Source organism: Coregonus lavaretus, assembly GCF_964263955.1.
Source record: "Coregonus lavaretus genome assembly, chromosome: 24".
Classification (NCBI taxonomy): Eukaryota; Metazoa; Chordata; class Actinopteri; order Salmoniformes; family Salmonidae; genus Coregonus; species Coregonus lavaretus.
This window is the reverse complement of record NC_140011.1, coordinates 39,483,037-39,502,885: the sequence shown is the minus strand read 5'-3', so window position 1 is coordinate 39,502,885 and position 19,849 is coordinate 39,483,037. Positions and strand designations below refer to the sequence as shown.

Genomic DNA, 19,849 nt, shown 5'->3' with positions numbered 1-19,849 from the left:
CAGGACTGCCACCCATTATGAAGATACTGGACAGGAATGCCACCCATTATGAAGACACTAGACAGGACTGCCACCCATTATGAAGACCCTGGACAGGACTGCCACCCATTATGAAGATACTAGACAGGACTGCCACCCATTATGAAGACCCTGGACAGGACTGCCACCCATTATGAAGACACTAGACAGGACTGCCACCCATTATGAAGATACTGGACAAGACTGCCACCCATTATGAAGATACTAGACAGGACTTTATGGTATCCAGAAAGATTACTTCAGTTTTATTATCTCCCCATCACAGAAGGGTTTAGGAGGATAACTCATTTATCTTGCAGTATAACGCTAGAAGCACAATAAGCATTCAAAGAAAACAACACCCTCCCTACAATCAAACATGGGGGAGGTTTGATAATGCTTTGGGGTTGCTTTCCTGCCTCTGGTATTGGGGCCTTAAACGTGTGCAAGACATTATGAAATCAGCAGATGATCAAGGTGTTTTGGAGTGCGATTTTCAATCCAGTGTGCAAAATCTGTGTCTGTGTTGAAGTTTGTGGGTCTTCCAGCAGGACAACAACCCAAACACACATCTAAAAGCGATGTGGCCAGCGATGAGTCCAGATCTGAATCCCATCATAAACCTACGGCGAGATCTGAAAACAGCAGCTAGTGGAAGGCCCCACTCAACATTGAAGAAACAGTTTGCAGCTGAAGAGTGGGCCAAATTGCCAGTAGAAAGGTGCAGCAAGTTAATCGTCGCTAATGACTGTTAAATCAAGTATTAGCTCCTTGGTGCCAATAATTTTGTCCTTTGCGCCAATAATTTTGTCTTTGCCATTTGTTTTAATGTTCTTAATTAACATTGAAAACTTACGTTTCCCCCAAAAGCATTTTTTGTTGTTGCAATGTTTACAATCCAATAACAAATTTCAACTTCTTTTAGGAAGAAATAAAGAATTATTTAAGAAACGTACAAGGGGTGGCAATATATTTGGCATCAACTGTATCTCCTAGTGCAACAGGTCTATGTTTTGGAGCATATTGATTGACAATCACAGGCAGGGTAAAACACATAATTTATTAGATTACAGGCCAACAATGGACAGATATACAAAAGCCATACTATACATTATCAAATGATTGAATTCTCAAACATTTACAAGTCAAGGAGGATATTGTTGTCTTTCCATTGATGTTTTGTTGACAGACATTGTACCGACATGGAGGACCATTAGAACACGCAATCAAAAAGTCAAATACAACAATCTCACATGCTGTTTCACTCAGTGGGAATTCCATGATATGATTGAAAATATCTGTACTATTTCATCATGGCTTTACTAAGCGGAAGATTGAAATGGACTGATCATTTTTGCACACACCTACATTGTCATTGCATAACTCATACATCAGACAGGGGAAAGGAAATCACAAGAGACGTTTTCAGAATCACTAGGAATAATCTGAGTTTAAATGCTCTGCTGTAGGGAGCCTGAACTAGCTATAGGATCACATCTTCTTCAGTTCTGATTCTAACACTGTCCCATTCCACTTGTTATGAAACACTCAAAGTAGAATGTTTTGCTGTTTTAGCTGCCAATGGGATTTGACCAGAGTTATCATTAGTAAAGAACTCACTCGCTACACAGGAAAGATTATGATCTGTCATGTTTCTTAATCATAGGTCTTTGTACATAATCGTTTTACAAATTCAGCATCTTTTCCACATATCTTTATTCACCCTAATACTAGTCTTCCAAAATCCTGTCTCATTCAACTACTGTAAGAAGCCTGGATTCAAGAGGCTACTCTAACACTGATGTCCTCTATGGGCATTATCAACAGTCCACCTACTGTGATATGTGTGAGGCATACGCTAGTCTACAATATGTCTTAAACTACAAAAAGGTCAGGCATGAAAACTCAATGCATCGTCCAAACGTACCAATCAAGCGGGACGCATAGTACATCAAGGATCCATTATGTACAATACTCAGCAGGGCTTAACAGGGTTATACCTGATCTATGTGTCTACATCTCCGCGATGGCAGGAAGCATGCACGCCCTGGCTCTGGCTTCTCTCCAGGCCGAGCGACAGTCAGCGATCCAGTGTGATACCATTGTGTGTTTGTCAATGTAGCGAGTGCACTTCCCCCTTCCACCAGCAGGGGCCCTGTCTGAGTCGTTCTGGAACCTCCAGGAGAGTGGGCTGGAGGCGTCAGGTTTCTGCTGGTCTGATAAAGATGTCTGTGGTGGAGCAGGGTCAGGGTTTGGCTTCTCTTGGTCAGTGGGGTCCATCAGGCAGAGCTCAGGGCAGCTGCCTTTGCGCTGGGTCAGGGGCGAGGAACACATGCGTGGGAAGCTGTCAGCACGTAGCGGGGGTTGTGGTCGACGCTGGGTCACACTCTCTCTCCCCTTACCCTGACAGCCCTGTGAGTCAGGGGCGCGACAGGCGGCTGAGAGGAGTGCCTCCCCATGACCGTAGAGGAACTCCAGGGGGTCAGAGACACTGGGGTCAACCCTACTGGAGGTCTGACCTGAGCTGACATCCACCACTCTCTCTGGGCCACTACACTCACCCTGACTCTCCTCCTGCTCTAACTGTGTGTGGTGGCTGACCTTGGAGATCAGAGGCTGACAGGGTGGCACAGGGTCCCTCAGTCTGTGCAGCCTCAGACAGGGCCTCAGGGAGGCCAGCGAGCCCACAGTGAGGATGTCACAGTCGGGTTGGGCCAGGGGGAAGGTTGGGCGGGCAAGCTGACAGATAGACAGGAAGTAGTCCTGGGTAGACAGAGAGGAGTGGACCTGGCCATGGGGAGGGAGGTGGAGGCTGTTGGCCTGGTTCATGTCCTGTACTAGCTCCTCATATCCCTCCCTGATTGTGGGCAGGCCCCTCTTAGCCAGGAGTCTGGAGCGGGGACGCATGCCTGGGAGGGAGAGAAAGGCTGGTCAGGTCAGTCTCTGGGAAGAGCCTCTGAATGACTGAGAGATTTTGTTTTTGCAAAGCTTGGATTGTGTAAAATGTAAACATTGCCATGATAATTATGGCATGAATGATCAATTAGCATCTAGTTAATTGAATAGAGGCAAAATTGAAATACAGGCAAAGTGTAACATGCGTTTTGAAAGTGCGTATGTGCAATCGTTCACAGGAAGATGTGCTAAGCCTGTCTCCATGGTAACCCCCCCCCCCCCCACACACACACACACACACACACAACATCCACCCACCTAACAACGGAAATATATTCCCACATACATATAAATATGTAAGAACAAACATTTTTTTAAAGAACTTTGAATGGGCTTACGCTACCACCTTTCCTTTTGTTTTTTTGAGGGCAACATGGCACAGCTCTCCATTTTAGGACACCGTGTAAACAACCCATTATGCCCTCTCCCTCCCTATCCTCCTAATGTTGTCTCAGGAACAACCCATTATGTCTCAGGAACAGTGGTGTAGAAGACAGACTGGCAAATGAACAGCCATCCAGTGTTACTAACCTACATGAGGCATGGGGACTGAGTGCATAACAAACCAAATCCCTATTACATAACCTCATCTCCCATCCTAAAAATATATTAATTTTATGCAGAATCTTAAAAACAAATATTGACGTAAATCTGCTTTACACATCCCACATACTTGAATTAATGACATTTTAAGCATATCTTTTAAAAAATCCATAGAGCATCAGTGCATCTATTTTAACAGAAGAAGCCAGTGTAGTTATTGCTTGGCCATGCATGCTCTGATATAACCATTTAATTTCCTCAGGGCACGTACCATCTATTTGTATAGCTATCAGTCCAGGTGTCTGGCTTTGCCTGTTCTGTGTAGAATGTAGCAGAGCTTCTTACCTGTGTCTTATCTGTCTTTCAGGTGGTGTCGTTCGCTCGTCTCAGTTGCCTCCTCTCATCCCTTTCTCCGCCTCTAGCCAAGCTGCCTCCAACCAACTGGTCATCTCCAATGTCTCTCCAGCTCTAGCTCCAGCACGAAAATAACGGTTTATTCCCCCCCCCCCTTTTCTCTCTCACCTCCCTGCTCTCCCTCTCCTCCGTAGCCGGCTAAAAATAGCACCTCCATCCCATTCTGTGGCTGAGCATAATCATGTGCAAAATGGATGTACAGAGTGTAGGAGAAACAAGGAGTGAGTGGGGGAGAGAGAAGAGGAGGAGGTTAGACAAGGGAGGAAAGGGGCAGCATTTAGAGAGGAGGAGAGATATTGTGAGGTGGAGGGAATGAGAGGAGGCTGAGGAGGAGAAGTTAATGGCCCCTAGGATTCAACACAGGGCAGAGATGCAATATGGCTCATCCCTGTTCTACTGGTTCTCTACTCCATCTAGGAACATTTACATTACAGTCATTTAGAAGATGCTCTGATCCAGAGCGACTTCATACACTTTCATACTGGCCCCCATGGGTATCTAACCCACAACCCTGGCTTTGAAAGCACCATGCTCTACCAACTGAGCCACAGCCATATATTATTATTACACATAACTGTTTACATTAAGGCAAATCATTAGAACACCTCCCTAAGCACCCATAGTTGCCATAGTTTCCTTATGATAAAGATGTCATAACAGAAACATTATTGGACATCTACTGAGCATTTACTGAACGTCTACTGAACATGTACCGAACCATCTACTGAACATGTACTGAACATCTACTGAACCAGCTACTGACCATCTACTGAACCATCTACTGAACATCTACTGAACCATTTACTTGGGACTATCCAATTAAAGGGTTACCAAACATCCCTCAAAGGGAATGTAACAGGTAAAATAAATATAGCAGTGAGACTCATCATAAACATTAATACAAGTATTTTAGACTCCACAAAACAGTAGACAGCGGGTAGACAGACAGCATAGGGCTGAAGATTAAGATTAAAAGAACATCTGCTGGATATCATGCTTTCAACAAACACAACACAATTCTATCAAAATTCTATACATAATTATATTATATTATTGCTAAGGGGTTACTTTTCAGTTCCACAGCACTTCATGATACTGTATTTGGAAAACAATCAATCTTGTAAACAGTCCTTGTCGTTGGCCTTGTCAATTAATGAAAATGTCTCAGAAGTTACATTGTCAGTAGCTAGTGTAGTTTTTCAAATGTATCCTCTTATCAGCCGAGTTACAATTATATATTAGCTCCTCTCCCAACGGTGACCCATCTTGGAGTATCATCTTGTTTATACAGTGCATTTGGAAAGTATTCAGACCCCTTGACTTTTCCACATTTTGTTACGTTCCAACCTTATTCTAAAATGGATTAAAAAAGATATATATATATCATCAATCTACACACAATACCCCATAATGAGGAAGTAAAAACAGGTTTTTAGAAATGTTTGCTAATTTATAAAACAGAAAAACCTTATTTACATAAGTATTCAGACCATTTGCTATGAGACTCAAAATTGAGCTCAGGTGCATCCTGTTTCCATTGATCATCCTTGAGATGTTTCTACAACTTGATTGGAGTCCACCTGTGGTAAATTCAAGTGATTGGAGATGATTTGGACAGGCACACAGCTGTCTATATAAGGTCCCACAGTTGACAGTGCATGTCAGAGCAAAAACCAAGCCATGAGGTCGAAGACAGGATTGTGTCGAGGCACAGATCTGGGGAAGGGTACCAAAACACTTCTGCAGCATTGAAGGTCCCCAAGAACACAGTGTCCTTCATCATTCTTAAATGGAAGAAGTTTGGAACCACCAAGACTCTTCCTAGAGCTGGCCACCCGGCCAAACTAAGCAATCAGGGGATAAGGGCCTTGGTCAGGGAGGTGACCAAGAACCCGATGGCCACTCTGACAGAGCTCCAGAGTTCCTCTGGGGAGATAGGAGAACTTTCCAGAAGGACAACCATCTCTGCAGTACTCCACCAATCAAGCCTTTATGGTAGAGTGGCCAGATGGAAGCCACTCCTCAGTAAAAGGCACATGACAGCCTACTTGGAGTTTGCCAAAAGGCACCTAAAGGACTCTCAGACCATGAGAAACAAGATTCTCTGGTCTGATGAAACCAAGATTGAACTATTTGGCCTGAATGCCAAGCATCACGTCTGGAGGAAAACTGGCACCATCCCTAAGGTGAAACATGGTGATGGCAGCATCATGCTGTGGGGATGTCTTTCAGCGGCAGGGACTGGGTTGACTAGTCAGGATTGAGACTGGGGTGAATGTTCAGACTGGGGTGAATGTTCACCTTCCAACAGGACAACGACCCTAAGCACACAGCCAAGACAACGCAGGAGTGTCTTCGGGACAAGTCTCTGAATGTCCTTGAGTGGCCCAGCCAGAGCCCGGACTTGAACCCGATCGAACATCTCTGGAGAGACCTGAAAATAGCTGTGCAGCGACACCCCCATCCAACCTGACAGAGCTTGAGAGGATCTGCAAAGAAGAACGGGAGAAACTTCCCAAATACAGGTGTGCCAAGCTTGTAGCATCATACCCAAGAAGACTCGAGGCTGTAATCACTGCCAAAGATGCTTCAACAAAGTACTGAGTAAAGGATCTGAATACTTATGTAAATGTAATATTTATGTTTTGTATTTTTTGTTATACATTTGCAAACATTTCTAAAAACCTGTTTTTGCTTTGTCATTATGGGTTATTGTGTGTAGATTGATGAGGGAAAAAAACAATTGAATCAATTTTAGACTAAGGCTGTAAAGTAATAAAATGTGGAAAAAGTCAAGGGGTCTGAATACTTTCCGAATGCGCTGTACAACAGCTCTGTTGGGATATCAAACCCAGAATGCCCTTTTGTTGAGTTTGTATTGATAGGGTGTTTGGTGATATGATGGCAAACCTAGGAGTGCCTGTCTGCATCACAAACCCAACCATCCTCCCAACTGATTGCCATCTGACAACTTAAAAGAGAGAGAGAGAGAGAGACAGAGAGAGAGAGAGAGAGAGAGAGAGAGAGAGAGAGAGAGAGAGAGAGAGAGAGAGAGAGAGAGAGAGAGAGAGAGAGAGAGAGAGAGAGAGGTGGATGAGATAATGGCTTGAATAGAAGGTGAAATAGGAGGGATCTCAGAAATAATGTCCTACCATAGAAAGGGTAAGGTGATAATATCCTGGCTCTTTTCAAGGACTTCCTGTCCAGGACTCAGGCATTACCAGAGGAACAGAGTTAGAGTGTGAGGTTATATCTCCCAGAAATAGGGAGAGAGTGGGGGGGGAATGACTTTGTACTGTATACTCATATCCTACACTTACAAACACCTATCTCACGCTGATAAAGTTTCCTCAGGCTCCACCCAGCTCAGTTTAATCTACAGGTTGCCCTGGAAGGGTAATATTGTCATTTCACTTTTTGGGGTCAACATTTGGGGCCAAACCTCTAATGGTATTTCATAGTCTTTTACAACTTTTGGTGTCTGTGTAAGTAGGTCAGTGGCATGTACCAAATAAGAAACAGACTTGTTAACAGTATCACACTGTCACTGTTGGCCTGAATTTAGTTGATGGGTGGACGGTCAGAGGCCCAGTCTCATTAAATAGCTTTGTATAGCAGGAAATAACTATAGTTACAGAACATCCAAGACAAGAGTTGGGGACCACTATCTTATGAGCACAGTTTGTGATACATTCTTATCTCTGTAGCTCAGCTGGTAGAGCACGGCGCTTGTAACGCCAAGGTAGTGGGTTCGATCCCCGGGACGACCCATACACAAAAAATGTATGCACGTATGACTGTAAGTCGCTTTGGATTAAAGCGTCTGCTAAATGGCATATTATTTATTATTTTAGCTTCAGTGAAGGAGAGGATTTGAACACTTGAGGGCATTTAAGAGTCTGTTAGTTCATTATTGAACGCACCAACAACTGAGAGCCTGAAATGGCAGAGCACATACAGTATGTCCCCAGTACCATGTTCACATATAGTTTATTCATAGTAATGTGCGGTATGTTGGGGGTTGGGGGGCACCAGTGTGCAAAACGACAGTAGAGATTGAGTTGTGAGTTACAGTGGCTGTGGGAAATGGTCCACCCACACAGACAGTGTGGTAAAGAAGGCAGACGATGCAATCCACAGACGATGCAATCCACAGACGATGCAATCGCCATCACACTGCACACTGCCTTATCCCATCTGGACAAGAGGAATACCTATGTAAGAATGCTGTTCATTGACTACAGTTCAGCCTTCAACACCACAGTACCCTCCAAGCTCATCATTATGCACGGAGTGGTGCCAGGTAAATAACCTCTCCCTCAATGTCAACAAAACGAAGCAGCTGATCATACGACTTCAGGACACAGCAGAGGGAGCACGCCACCATCCACATCAACAGGGCCGCAGTGGAGAAGGTGAAAAGCTTCAAGTTCCTCGGCGTACACATCACTGACAATCTGAAATGGTCCACCCACACAGACTGTGTGGTGAAGAAGGCACAACAGCGCCTCTTCAACCTCAGGAGGCTGAAGAAATTTGGCTTGGCCCCTAAGACCCTCAAAAACGTTTACAGCTGCACCATTGAGAGCAGCCTGTCGGGCTGTATCACCACCTGGTACGGCAACTGCACCGCCCGCAACCGTACGGCTCTCCAGAGGATGGTGCGGTCTGCCCAACGTATCACCGGAGGCACACTGCCTGCCCTCCAGGACACCTACAGCACCCGATGTCACAGGAAGGCCAAAAAGATAATCAAGGACATCAACCACCCGAGCCACGGCCTGTTCACCCCGCTATCGTCCAGAAGGCGAGGTCAGTACAGGTGCATCAAAGCTGGGACAGAGAGACTGAAAAACAGCTTCAATCTCAAGGCCATCAGACTGTTAAATAGCCATCACTAGCCTGCCTCCACCCAGTACCCTCCACTGAACTTAGTCACTAGCCGGCTACCACCCGGTCACTCAACCCTGCACCTTAGAGGCTGCTGCCCTATGTATATAGACATCGAATCAATGGTCCCTTTAATAATGGAAAACTGGTCTCTTTAATACTGTTTACATACTGTTTTACTCATTTCATATGTACAGTATATACTGTATTCTACCGTATTCTAGTTAATGCCACTACGATATTATTCGTCCTATTTATATATTTCTTAATTCCATTCTTTTACTTTTAGACGTGTGTGTATTGTTGTGAATTGTTAGATACTACTGCACTGTTGGAGCTAGGAACACAAGCATTTCACTACACCCGCAAAAACATCTGTTAAATATGTGTATGCGACCAATAACATTTGATTTGATTTGTATTACTGCCTGTCCATCCATGTTTTGTAAATCTTCCCCAAAATAAAATTATTGATTACTTGTATGAACCTCTGATCGTTCCACAGGGTTCATGGGTGATGTCCCTATCTCACTGGTCTGCTCATCATGGTTCATTTGACTGGTCGGAGCCTACGTGTGTCCTTTGGCTTAGCTAACACATAGGGAGAATATAATACTAAATAATGACCTAACTATGATGTAGAGAAAAGAATGTGTGCCGTAAATATGCTAAAAAAAAACAAAAACAAAAAAACATGAATTGCACTACGACCCACTGTGTTGTGGCACAAAAAGAGTGTTTCTGAATTTTGCATAAAATCTATACAAAAGCCTTCTTGATTAGTTTTGCTGTTAAGCACAGCAACGGGTCCTCAACACCACGTGTGGTTGCTAGAGCCCCTGTTTTCTTCCATGAATGTGTCTCGATAACAAAGAGCAGTCCTCTCACATCAATCCACTCTATAGCCTGTTCAAATCACCAATCCACTCTACAGCCTGTTTAAATCACCAATCAACTCTCTCTCTCTCTCTCTCTCTCTCTCTCTCTCTCTCTCTCTCTCTCTCTCTCTTTTGCGCTCTCTCTCTCACGCTCTCTCTCGCTCCCCCCCCCCCCGCTCTATCTCTCTCTATTTATCTCTCTATATATCTCTCCCTCTCTCTCTCTTTCTACACATAAGGAGTACGTTTGAAGAACACACTGGCTCTGTTGAAGAACACAATGGCTGAGTCAATGCAAGGTGCATTATAACTGACTTTTAAAGGTAATTTCATGTATAACAATTGAACAGAACCAAAATAACAAGGCCATGAAGCAGGTATGCTACAATAGGACTGGGTCATTCTTGAATTGCGGTGGCATTTGCGTCACAACCATGAAAACACTTGGAAAGAGTACACACATCAGTCATACATGTTTTTGTATACAGTATATTGAACTGTTTATCAATGATAAAACATAATGCAAGTCCTTCATATGAAAAAAAAACTACAACTTTACCTTAAAGATGTTACTTTACTTTTACTGTTGAAAAGCGATATCCTAAGTGTATAAATACAGTAAAGTATTTGTATTTATTAGGGATCCCCATTAGCTGCTGCCAAGGCAACAGCTACTCTTCCTTGGGTCCAAACACATTAAGGCACTTACATTACATATAAAACAAAAGATAAAACAGTCCATCATATAACATTATTACACCACTACATATCTACAATACATAATGTATAATACCACCATACAACAATATCACAATGTATGTGTGTGTAGAGTGCATGGGGCTAGCGCTTGTGTGCATGTGCATGTGTCTGTGCCTTTGTGTCTCTTCACAGACCCCGTTGTCCCATAAGGTATATTTTTATATATTTTTTAAATCTGATTTTACTGCTTGCATCAGTTACCTGTGGAATAGAGTTCCATGTAGTCATGGCTCTATGTACTGGTCAAGGCGTCAGTGTAATGCAGTAGGCGAAGTCAGGCGCAGGACACAGAGCTAATCAGAAGGAGTACTTTACTCGAAGGTAAAAGAATGAACAACAACCTCCACGCAGGGAGGGAACAAACCCGCACACTAACGACAGCCAAAACATGAACAAACACACACAACACACAGTATGAGACAGAGGGTTAAATAGGGAAGACATAACTACATAATGGGAAACAGGTGTGACCAATAAAGACAAAACAAGTCGAACATAGATACATGGATCGGTAGCAGCTAGTACTCCGGTGACGACGAACGCCGAAGCCTGCCCGAGCAAGGGAGGAGGGGCAGCCTCGACTGAATCCATGACAGTAGTACTGTGCGCCTCCCATAGTCTGTTCTGTACTTGGGGATTGTGAAGAGACCTCTGGTGGCATGTGTTGTGGGGTATGCATGGGTGTCTGAGCCATGTGCTAGTAGTTTAAACAGATAGTTTGGTGCATTCAGCTAGTCAACACTTCTTACAAAAACAAGTAGTGATGAAGTCAATCTCTCCTCCACTTTGAGCCATGAGAGACTGACATGCATATAATTAATGTTAGCTCCCCGTGTACTTTTAAGGGCCAGCCGTGCTGCCCTGTTCTGAGCCAATTGTAAGTCCCTCTTTGTGGCACCTGACCACACTACTGAACAGGACTAACTTATACCTTGCCACCCATTCTGAAATGAACTGCAGCTCTTTGTTAAGTGTTGCAGTCATTTCAGTTGCTGTAGTAGCTGACGTGTATAGTATTGAGTCATACGCATACATAGACACACTGGCTTTACTCAAAGCCAGTGGCATGTCGTTAGTAAAGATTGAAAAAAGTAAGGGGCCTAGACAGCTGCCCTGGGGAATTCCTAATTCTACCTGGATTATGTTGGAGAGGCTTCCATTTAAGAACACCTTCTGTGTTCTGTTAGACAGGTAACTCTTTATCCACAATATAGCAGGGGGTGTAAAGCCATAACACATAAGTTTTTCTAGCAGCAGACTATGATTGATAATGTCAAAAGCCACACTGAAATTTAACAAAACAGTCCCAACAATATTTTTAGCATCAATTCCTCTCAGCCAATCATCAGTCATTTGTGTAAGTGCTGTGCTTGTTGAATATCCTTCCCTATAAGCGTGCTAAAAGTCTGTTGTCAATTTGTTTACTGTAAAATAGCATTGTATCTGGTCAAACACAATTTTTCCCAAAAGTTTACTAAGGGTTGGTAACAGGCTGATTGGTCGGCTATTTGAGCCAGTAAAGGGGGCTTTACTATTCTTAGGTAGCGGAATGACTTTTGCTTCCCTCCAGGCCTGAGGGCACACACTTTCTAGTAGGCTTAAATTGAATATATGGCAAATAGGAGTGGCAATATCGTCCGCTATTATCCAGATATACTTGGATGTGTAGTGTCAGCGTTTGTTGCTGGCATGTCATGCCTAAGTTTGCTAATCTTCCAATGAAAAAATCATTAAAGTAGCTGGCAATATCAGTGGGTTTTGTGATAAATGAGCCATCTGATTCAATGAATGATGGAGCCAAGTTTGGCTTTTTGCCCAAAATTTCATTTAAGGTGGTCCAAAGCTTTTTACTCTCATTCTTTACAGAATTTATTTTTGTTTCATAGTATAGTTTCTTCTTCTTTTTATTTAGTTTAGTCATATGATTTCTCAATCTGCAGTACGTTTGCCAATCGGTTGTGCTGACAGACTTGTTTGCCATACCTTTTGCCTCATCCCTCTCAACCATACCATTTTTCAATTCCTCTTCAATCCAAGGGGATTTAACTGTTTTTACAGTCACATTCTTGATGGCTGCATGCTTATTAGAAACTGGAATAAGCAATTTCATAAATGTGTCAAGTGCAGTGTCTGGTTGCTCCTCATTACACACCACAGACCAGCAAATATTATTTACATCATCAACATAAGAATCACTACAAAACTTATTGTATGACCTCTTATACACTATATTAGGCCCAGTCTTTGGAACTTTGGTTTTCCTAGATATGGCTACTTTATTGTGATCACTACATCCTATGGCTTTGCATACTGCTTTAAAGCAATTTCTGCAGCATTAGTAAAGATGTGATCAATACATGTTGCTGATTTCATTCCTGTGCTGTTTGTAACTACCCAGGTTGGTTGACTGATAATCTGAACCAGGTTGCAGGCACTGGGTACAGTTTTAAGCATTTTCTTGAGTGGACAGCTTGATGAAAGACAGTCAATATTGAAATCACCCAGAAAATATACCTATCTGTTGTTATCACATACATTATCAAGCCTTTCACACATACAGTGGGGAAAAAAGTATTTAGTCAGCCACCAATTGTGCAAGTTCTCCCACTTAAAAAGATGAGGGAGGCCTGTAATTTTCATCATAGGTACAAGTCAACTATGACAGACAAAATGAGAAAAAAAAATGAAGAAAATCACATTGTAGGATTTTTAATGAATTTATTTGCAAATTATGGTGGAAAATAAGTATTTGGTCAATAACAAAAGTTTCTCAAAACTTTGTTATATACCCTTTGTTGGCAACGACACAGGTCAAACGTTTTCTGTAAGTCTTCACAAGGTTTTCACACACTGTTGCTGGTATTTTGGCCCATTCCTCCATGCAGATCTCCTCTAGAGCAGTGATGTTTTGGGGCTGTCGCTGGGCAACACTGACTTTCAACTCCATCCAAAGATTTTCTATGGGGTTGAGATCTGGAGACTGGCTAGGCCACTCCAGGACCTTGAAATGCTTCTTACGAAGCCACTCCTTCGTTGCCCGGGCGGTGTGTTTGGGATCATTGTCATGCTGAAAGACCCAGCCGCGTTTCATCTTCAATGCCCTTGCTGATGGAAGGAGGTTTTCACTCAAAATCTCACAATACATGGCCCCATTCATTCTTTCCTTTACACGGATCAGTCGTCCTGGTCCCTTTGCAGAAAAACAGCCCCAAAGCATGATGTTTCCACCCCCATGCTTCACAGTAGGTATGGTGTTCTTTGGATGCAACTCAGCATTCTTTGTCCTCCAAACACGACGAGTTGAGTTTTTACCAAAAAGTTCTATTTTGGTTTCATCTGACCATATGACATTCTCCCAATCCTCTTTTGGATCATCCAAATGCACTCTAGCAAACTTCAGACGGGCCTGGACATGTACTGGCTTAAACAGGGGGACACGTCTGGCACTGCTGGATTTGAGTCCCTGGCGGCGTAGTGTGTTACTGATGGTAGGCTTTGTTACTTTGGTCCCAGCTCTCTGCAGGTCATTCACTAGGTCCCCCCATGTGGTTCTGGGATTTTTGCTCACTGTTCTTGTGATCATTTTGACCCCACAGGGTGAGATCTTGCGTGGAGCCCCAGATCGAGGGAGATTATCAGTGGTCTTGTATGTCTTCCATTTCCTAATAATTGCTCCCACAGTTGATTTCTTCAAACCAAGCTGCTTACCTATTGCAGATTCAGTCTTCCCAGTCTGGTGCAGGTCTACAATTTTGTTTCTGGTGTCCTTTGACAGCTCTTTGGTCTTGGCCATAGTGGAGTTTGGAGTGTGACTGTTTGAGGTTGTGGACAGGTGTCTTTTATACTGATAACAAGTTCAAACAGGTGCCATTACAGGTCTGTGAGAGCCAGAAATCTTGCTTGTTTGTAGGTGACCAAATACTTATTTTCCACCATAATTTGCAAATAAATTCATAAAAAATCCTACAATGTGATTTTCTGGATTTTTTTTCTCAATTTGTCTGTCATAGTTGACGTGTACCTATGATGAAAATTACAGGCCTCTCTCATCTTTTTAAGTGGGAGAACTTGCACAATTGGTGGCTGACTAAATACTTTTTCCCCCCACTGTATTGTCCAGATACTGACTGTTAGCACTTGGTGGTCTTAGCAGCTTCCAGTCTTCCAGTAAAGCACACACGTTAAAGGGTAAAAAATAAAATAATTCGCACAAACTTCAAGGAGTAGGGCATTCAAATAGTTGGTCTGATGTGAAGTCGTGATGTCATCGGCCTCCCCCTTACTTCAGGAACAGTAGAGGAGCAATAGAGAACAAAAGAGGAAAGCCCAGCGTTCTAAGGCACTGCATCTCAGTGCTTGAGGCGTCACTATAGACCCCCTGGTTTGATTCCAGGCTGTATCACAACCGGCCGTGATTAGGGGTCCTATTGGCCCAGCGTCGTCCGGGTTTGGCCGGTGTAGGCCATCATTGTAAATAAGAATTTGTTCTTAACTAACTTGCCAGGTTAAATAAAATAAAATAAAAATAAAAGCAGATTGACTTTAATGCACCTTTGATTGAATCCCGGCCATTGTTTTCTCCAAGCTTTGTGAATGTGTGTCTGCCGAGGGCCGTGTAAACACCTACATAGATGTCAACACAGCCTCCCAATGTGTCCTGTCTGCCTGGTGTGATAATGACTGCAACAACCACAACCACAAAGCATTTCACCTCCAGTATATATGCCATTCATTTGTGTTTTTAAACATTGGTCTGGCCGTTCCTATTTTCTGGATAAAGTCAGTGTCATTTTAGCTCAAAGGGCTTCTTTCTCTTATCTGTGAGTGCCACACAGAGGCTGCTGGTGGCTAATGTTATTTAGGAGATGATTGCTGAGATGTCACTGGTTTTGTTTTGGGCAGACACAATCAACATTACATGACCCAGACAGCACGTAACTAGATACTCACTCTACCTTGATTTAAGTATGTGGCTGTATTCATAATATGTATGCCGTGTTGAGGAAGCTACACTGAAAATGTAGTTAACCAAGCTACCAATTACTTCAAACTGGAAGAAGTTAAGCTACACTAAAGCTACCCTTAAGAAACATATAGTTTAATTAACTAAAGTTACCTTGAAAAAGTAGTTCACTACTTCGTGAGAAATGATGATATCTAAATCTGTCAAAGATTACAAATTGCAAGAACAGATCACTCTGGAGTCAGATGTTGACAGAACGTGTAATTTAGTCTAATAAACACAAAAACTATGTTTCAAGTGACAATTAGGCAGGTCTGATGCCAAAAAAAAAGACATTTCTTGCCTACTTTACCCATATTTTATTTTTGCCAAAAAAGCAGCGTGTAGTTCCAGTAGTTAGCTACACCGCTACATGGCAGAAAAATAATGAACTACTGAAAACACTACCTAGATTAGAATGTAGTTAAACTACCACCAAGCTACTGCAAAATGTAGTTACATTACTAGTTGAACTACATGTCGTTCACTACTCCCCAACACAGTATGTAGGGCATTCTATTGTGACATTACTGATACAGTGACTCAAGCAGCCATACCCTGGTTCACAGGTCAGGCTGAAAATATCTACAATCACTTCAAAGTTTTAAAGGGACAGTGCATTCAAAAACTTGTTTTAAATGTTGTTTCCACACTACGAGGTTGAAATAACACTCTGAAAATGTGAAAATGATGATAATGCCCTTTTATTTGCATCCTCCTACTTTGAAGGGGACAGCGGGGTAGGCTTTAGAGTAGACAATCCTATTCGGCAATCAGGGCTGTGTATGTAAATATATTTACATTTGTATCAACACGCCCACGCGATCAGCCTGAGCATTTCAACGGCAAAAGGAGGCTCAGGGAAATTATTATAAATATATTTGGGGTTATTTTATTTAAAGAAAACACTCACAGGGATTTATTAGACATAAAGTGATGATAACATTTTTTTTGTTTTTTTTTACTGCATAGTCATTAAGTCATTGATGATTTTCATTCTGTCAGAAATAATGTCTTTGTCCTGAATGACCCATCCAGGTCCACTCCTCTCCCTGATCCCAAACTCCCATACACTGACTCTCTACAGCTTATCTCTCTACAGCATGTGGGCTGTGATAACCAGATAGCGTCAGACATGCAGGAGGACAAGTGTGGGATCAGTGGTGGAGACAACTCCAGCTGTAAGATCATCAAGGGAACGTCGCTAGGAACCCTCTGCCTCAGCACTGCTGCATTCCTCCATCTCCCATTCCTCTCACGCTTCAAGAGACTCCTCACATGATGTTCTCAGGTGAATTAAAAAGCTGTCCAGATGCATTTTTCAAACAAAAACATAAGCCAGCTAGCTTCCTAGCTAGCTAAGCCAAAAATAGTTGACCTGTCAGTCAATCTGTAAATCAGTGGCTCAAAAGCACCAGATATATGCAATGAAAACTAATTGTTATCAAAAACAAAAATGTTGGTTCCAAAAACAATGAAACCCCCCCCACTTTCAAATAACTAAATATGTACACATTTACAGGAGCTCCTTGTCTAGGCTGCTACCAGGGCGCCATGGCAACTATCAAGAAGGCAGTATATGTCACATAAACAGTAGATGACCATTGGCCTTCGTTGGCCCACTATGGTATGTGCATGGTCATCTGGCATGATGACAGTGCCTTTGTCTCCATGATTCATGCCCTTTCTTTTGTGTTTTCAAGTCTGGCTTTTCAGTAAACAATTTGTTTTCATTTTGGTTAATTTTTTAAAAGCATTACAGGCTAATTGCATGGGGAATGGGTTTATAATATACCAGGGTTCCTTGGTTGTTTTTGTGATGTGAGAGTGCATACACAATGGTCCCTCGTATGCTCTAAATAGGTACTGAATGCATCGTATTAATTGGAGAAACTTTTCATATGATTTGGTGGTGACTTCACCAGAATCAATGACAACCAGATAAGTTATTCAACGATCACCACAGCAAAAAAACTATTAGAAAATATAAAATATCCTCATATACAATAATATATAGGCTTTTCCAAAACACAGACGTCTGAAAATAGGACAGACACATTTGAGAAAATACTGTCTCAAAAGAGAGAGTTAAAACACATTTAACAACATAGGTTCCATCTGATCGGTCAGATATGGTGAGGTTAGATCATCTATACATGGGGTGTAGGACATGAACATATACAGTTGAAGTCGAACGTTTACATACACCTTTGCCAAATACATTTAAACTCAGTTTTTCACAATTCCTGACATTTAATCCTAGTAAAAAATCCCTGTCTTAGGTCAATTAGGATCACCACTTTATTTTAAGAATGTGAAATGCCAGAATAATAGTAGAAAGAATGATTTATTTCTGATTTTTATTTCTTTCATCACGTTCCCAGTGGGTCAGAAGTTTACATACACTCAATTAGTATTTGGTAGCATTGCCTTTAAAATTGTTTAACTTGGGTCAAACGTTTTGGGTGAATTTTGGCACATTCCTCCTGACAGAGCTGGTGTAACTGAGTCAGGTTTGTAGGCCTCCTTGCTCGCACACACTTTTTCAGTTCTGCCCACAAATGTTCTATAGGATTGAGGTTAGGGCTTTGTGATGGCCACTCCAATACCTTGACTTTGTTGTCCTTAAGCCATTTTGCCACAACTTTGGAAGTATGCTTGGGGTCATTGTCCATTTGGAAGACCCATTTGCGACCAAGCTTTAACTTCCTGACTGATGTCTTGAGATGTTGCTTCAATATATCCACATAATTTTCCTTCCTCATGATTCCATCTGTTTTGTGAAGTGCACCAGTCCCTCCTGCAGCAAAGCACCCCCACGGCATGATGCAGCCACCCCCGTGCTTCACGGTTGGGATGGTGTTCTTTGGCTTGCAAGCAACCCCCTTTTTCCTCCAAACATAACGATGGTCATTATGGCCAAACAGTTATTTTTTGTTTAATCAGACCAGAGGACATTTCTCCAAAAAGTACGATATTTGTCCCCATGTGCAGTTGCCTAGTCTGGCTTTTTTATGGCGGTTTTGGAGCAGTGGCTTCTTCCTTGCTGAGCGGCCTTTCAGGTTATGTCGATATAAGACTTGTTTTACTGTGGATATAGATACTTTTGTACCTGTTTCCTCCAGCATCTTCACAAGGTCCTTTGCTGTTGTTCTGGGATTGATTTGCACTTTTCTCACCAAAGTACGTTCATCTCTAGGAGACAGAACGCGTCTCCTTCCTGAGCGGTATGACGGCTGCGTGGTCCCATGGTGTTTATACTTCCGTACTATTGTTTGTACAGATGAACGTGGTACCTTCATGCGTTTGGAAATTGCTCCCAAGGATGAACCAGACTTGTGGAGGTCTACAATTGTTTTTCTGAGGTCTTGGCTGATTTGTTTTGATTTTCCCATGATGTCAAGCAAAGAGGCACTGAGTTTGAAGGTAGGCCTTGAAATACATCCACAGGTACACCTCCAATTGACTCAAATGATGTCAATTAGCCTATCAGAAGCTTCTAAAGCCATGACATTATTTTCTGGAATTTACCAAGCTGTTTAAAGGCACAGTCAACTTAGTGTATGTAAACTTCTGACCCACTGGAATTGTGATACAGTGAATTATAAGTGAAACAATCTGTCTGTAAACAATTGTTGGAAAAATGACTTGTGTCATGCACAAAGCAGATGTCCTAACCAACTTGCCAAAATTATAGTTTGTTAACAAGACATTTGTGGAGTGGTTGAAAAACCTAAGTGTATGTAAACTTCCGACTTCAACTGTACATTAACCTTAAAGCTAGAATCCTTAGTTATTACATCCATTTTTGGACTTATAAATTAATGATATATCCCCATTGATTCTTGAAGAATATAACTCATAAATGCCTCATTAGCTTAGTTCAACTGTCATAACCCAATCGAACCCAAAATATAAACTTATTTTACACCAATGTTAATAAACAATGTAAATGTAAACAAACAGTGTATAGCCTCAAAACACTGTTACAACTATAACGTTGATATCATGGATGGTCAGTCTTTGCATCCATAGCTCGGTCTATGAATTTGAGAGTGGTTACATTTCTCTAGGGCAATCCCTGAGCTTTTTACCAAAACCAAAGGAGGGGTGAACTGCTTTGTTATTGTTTAAAACTAAGGATTATAGCTCTAACACCTGCACATGATTCACTTCCGAAAGTCTCCTTGCTTTATATATAGTATACATATTCAAAAACATCAATTTCCATGTTAAATTATTTGTGGGTTCGTTCTAAAAACAGGTGAGAACAGTCAGTCTGAGAATAGGAAGCAAAGATAGGAGATCATTAAAGTTGCAGTACTGCTTCCTGTCCAAAGACAGGAGATCATTAAAGTTGCAGTACTGCTTCCTGTCCAAAGACAGGAGA

General features: G+C 42.2%; 1 protein-coding gene across 1 annotated transcript; it reads right to left on the bottom strand.

Annotated features, from left to right (window-relative positions):
* Positions 1-1,065: 1,065 nt before the first annotated feature.
* Positions 1,066-4,062, bottom strand: LOC311099321 (uncharacterized protein). Its single transcript, XM_084140044.1, has 2 exons — positions 3,862-4,062; positions 1,066-2,927 (listed from the first exon to the last, which is right to left on the bottom strand). Exon 2 carries the CDS (start codon positions 2,923-2,925, stop codon positions 2,032-2,034), a length of 894 nt encoding a protein of 297 aa, XP_083996170.1. The 5' UTR covers positions 2,926-2,927; positions 3,862-4,062; the 3' UTR covers positions 1,066-2,031.
* Between the last annotated feature and the right edge of the window lie 15,787 nt (positions 4,063-19,849).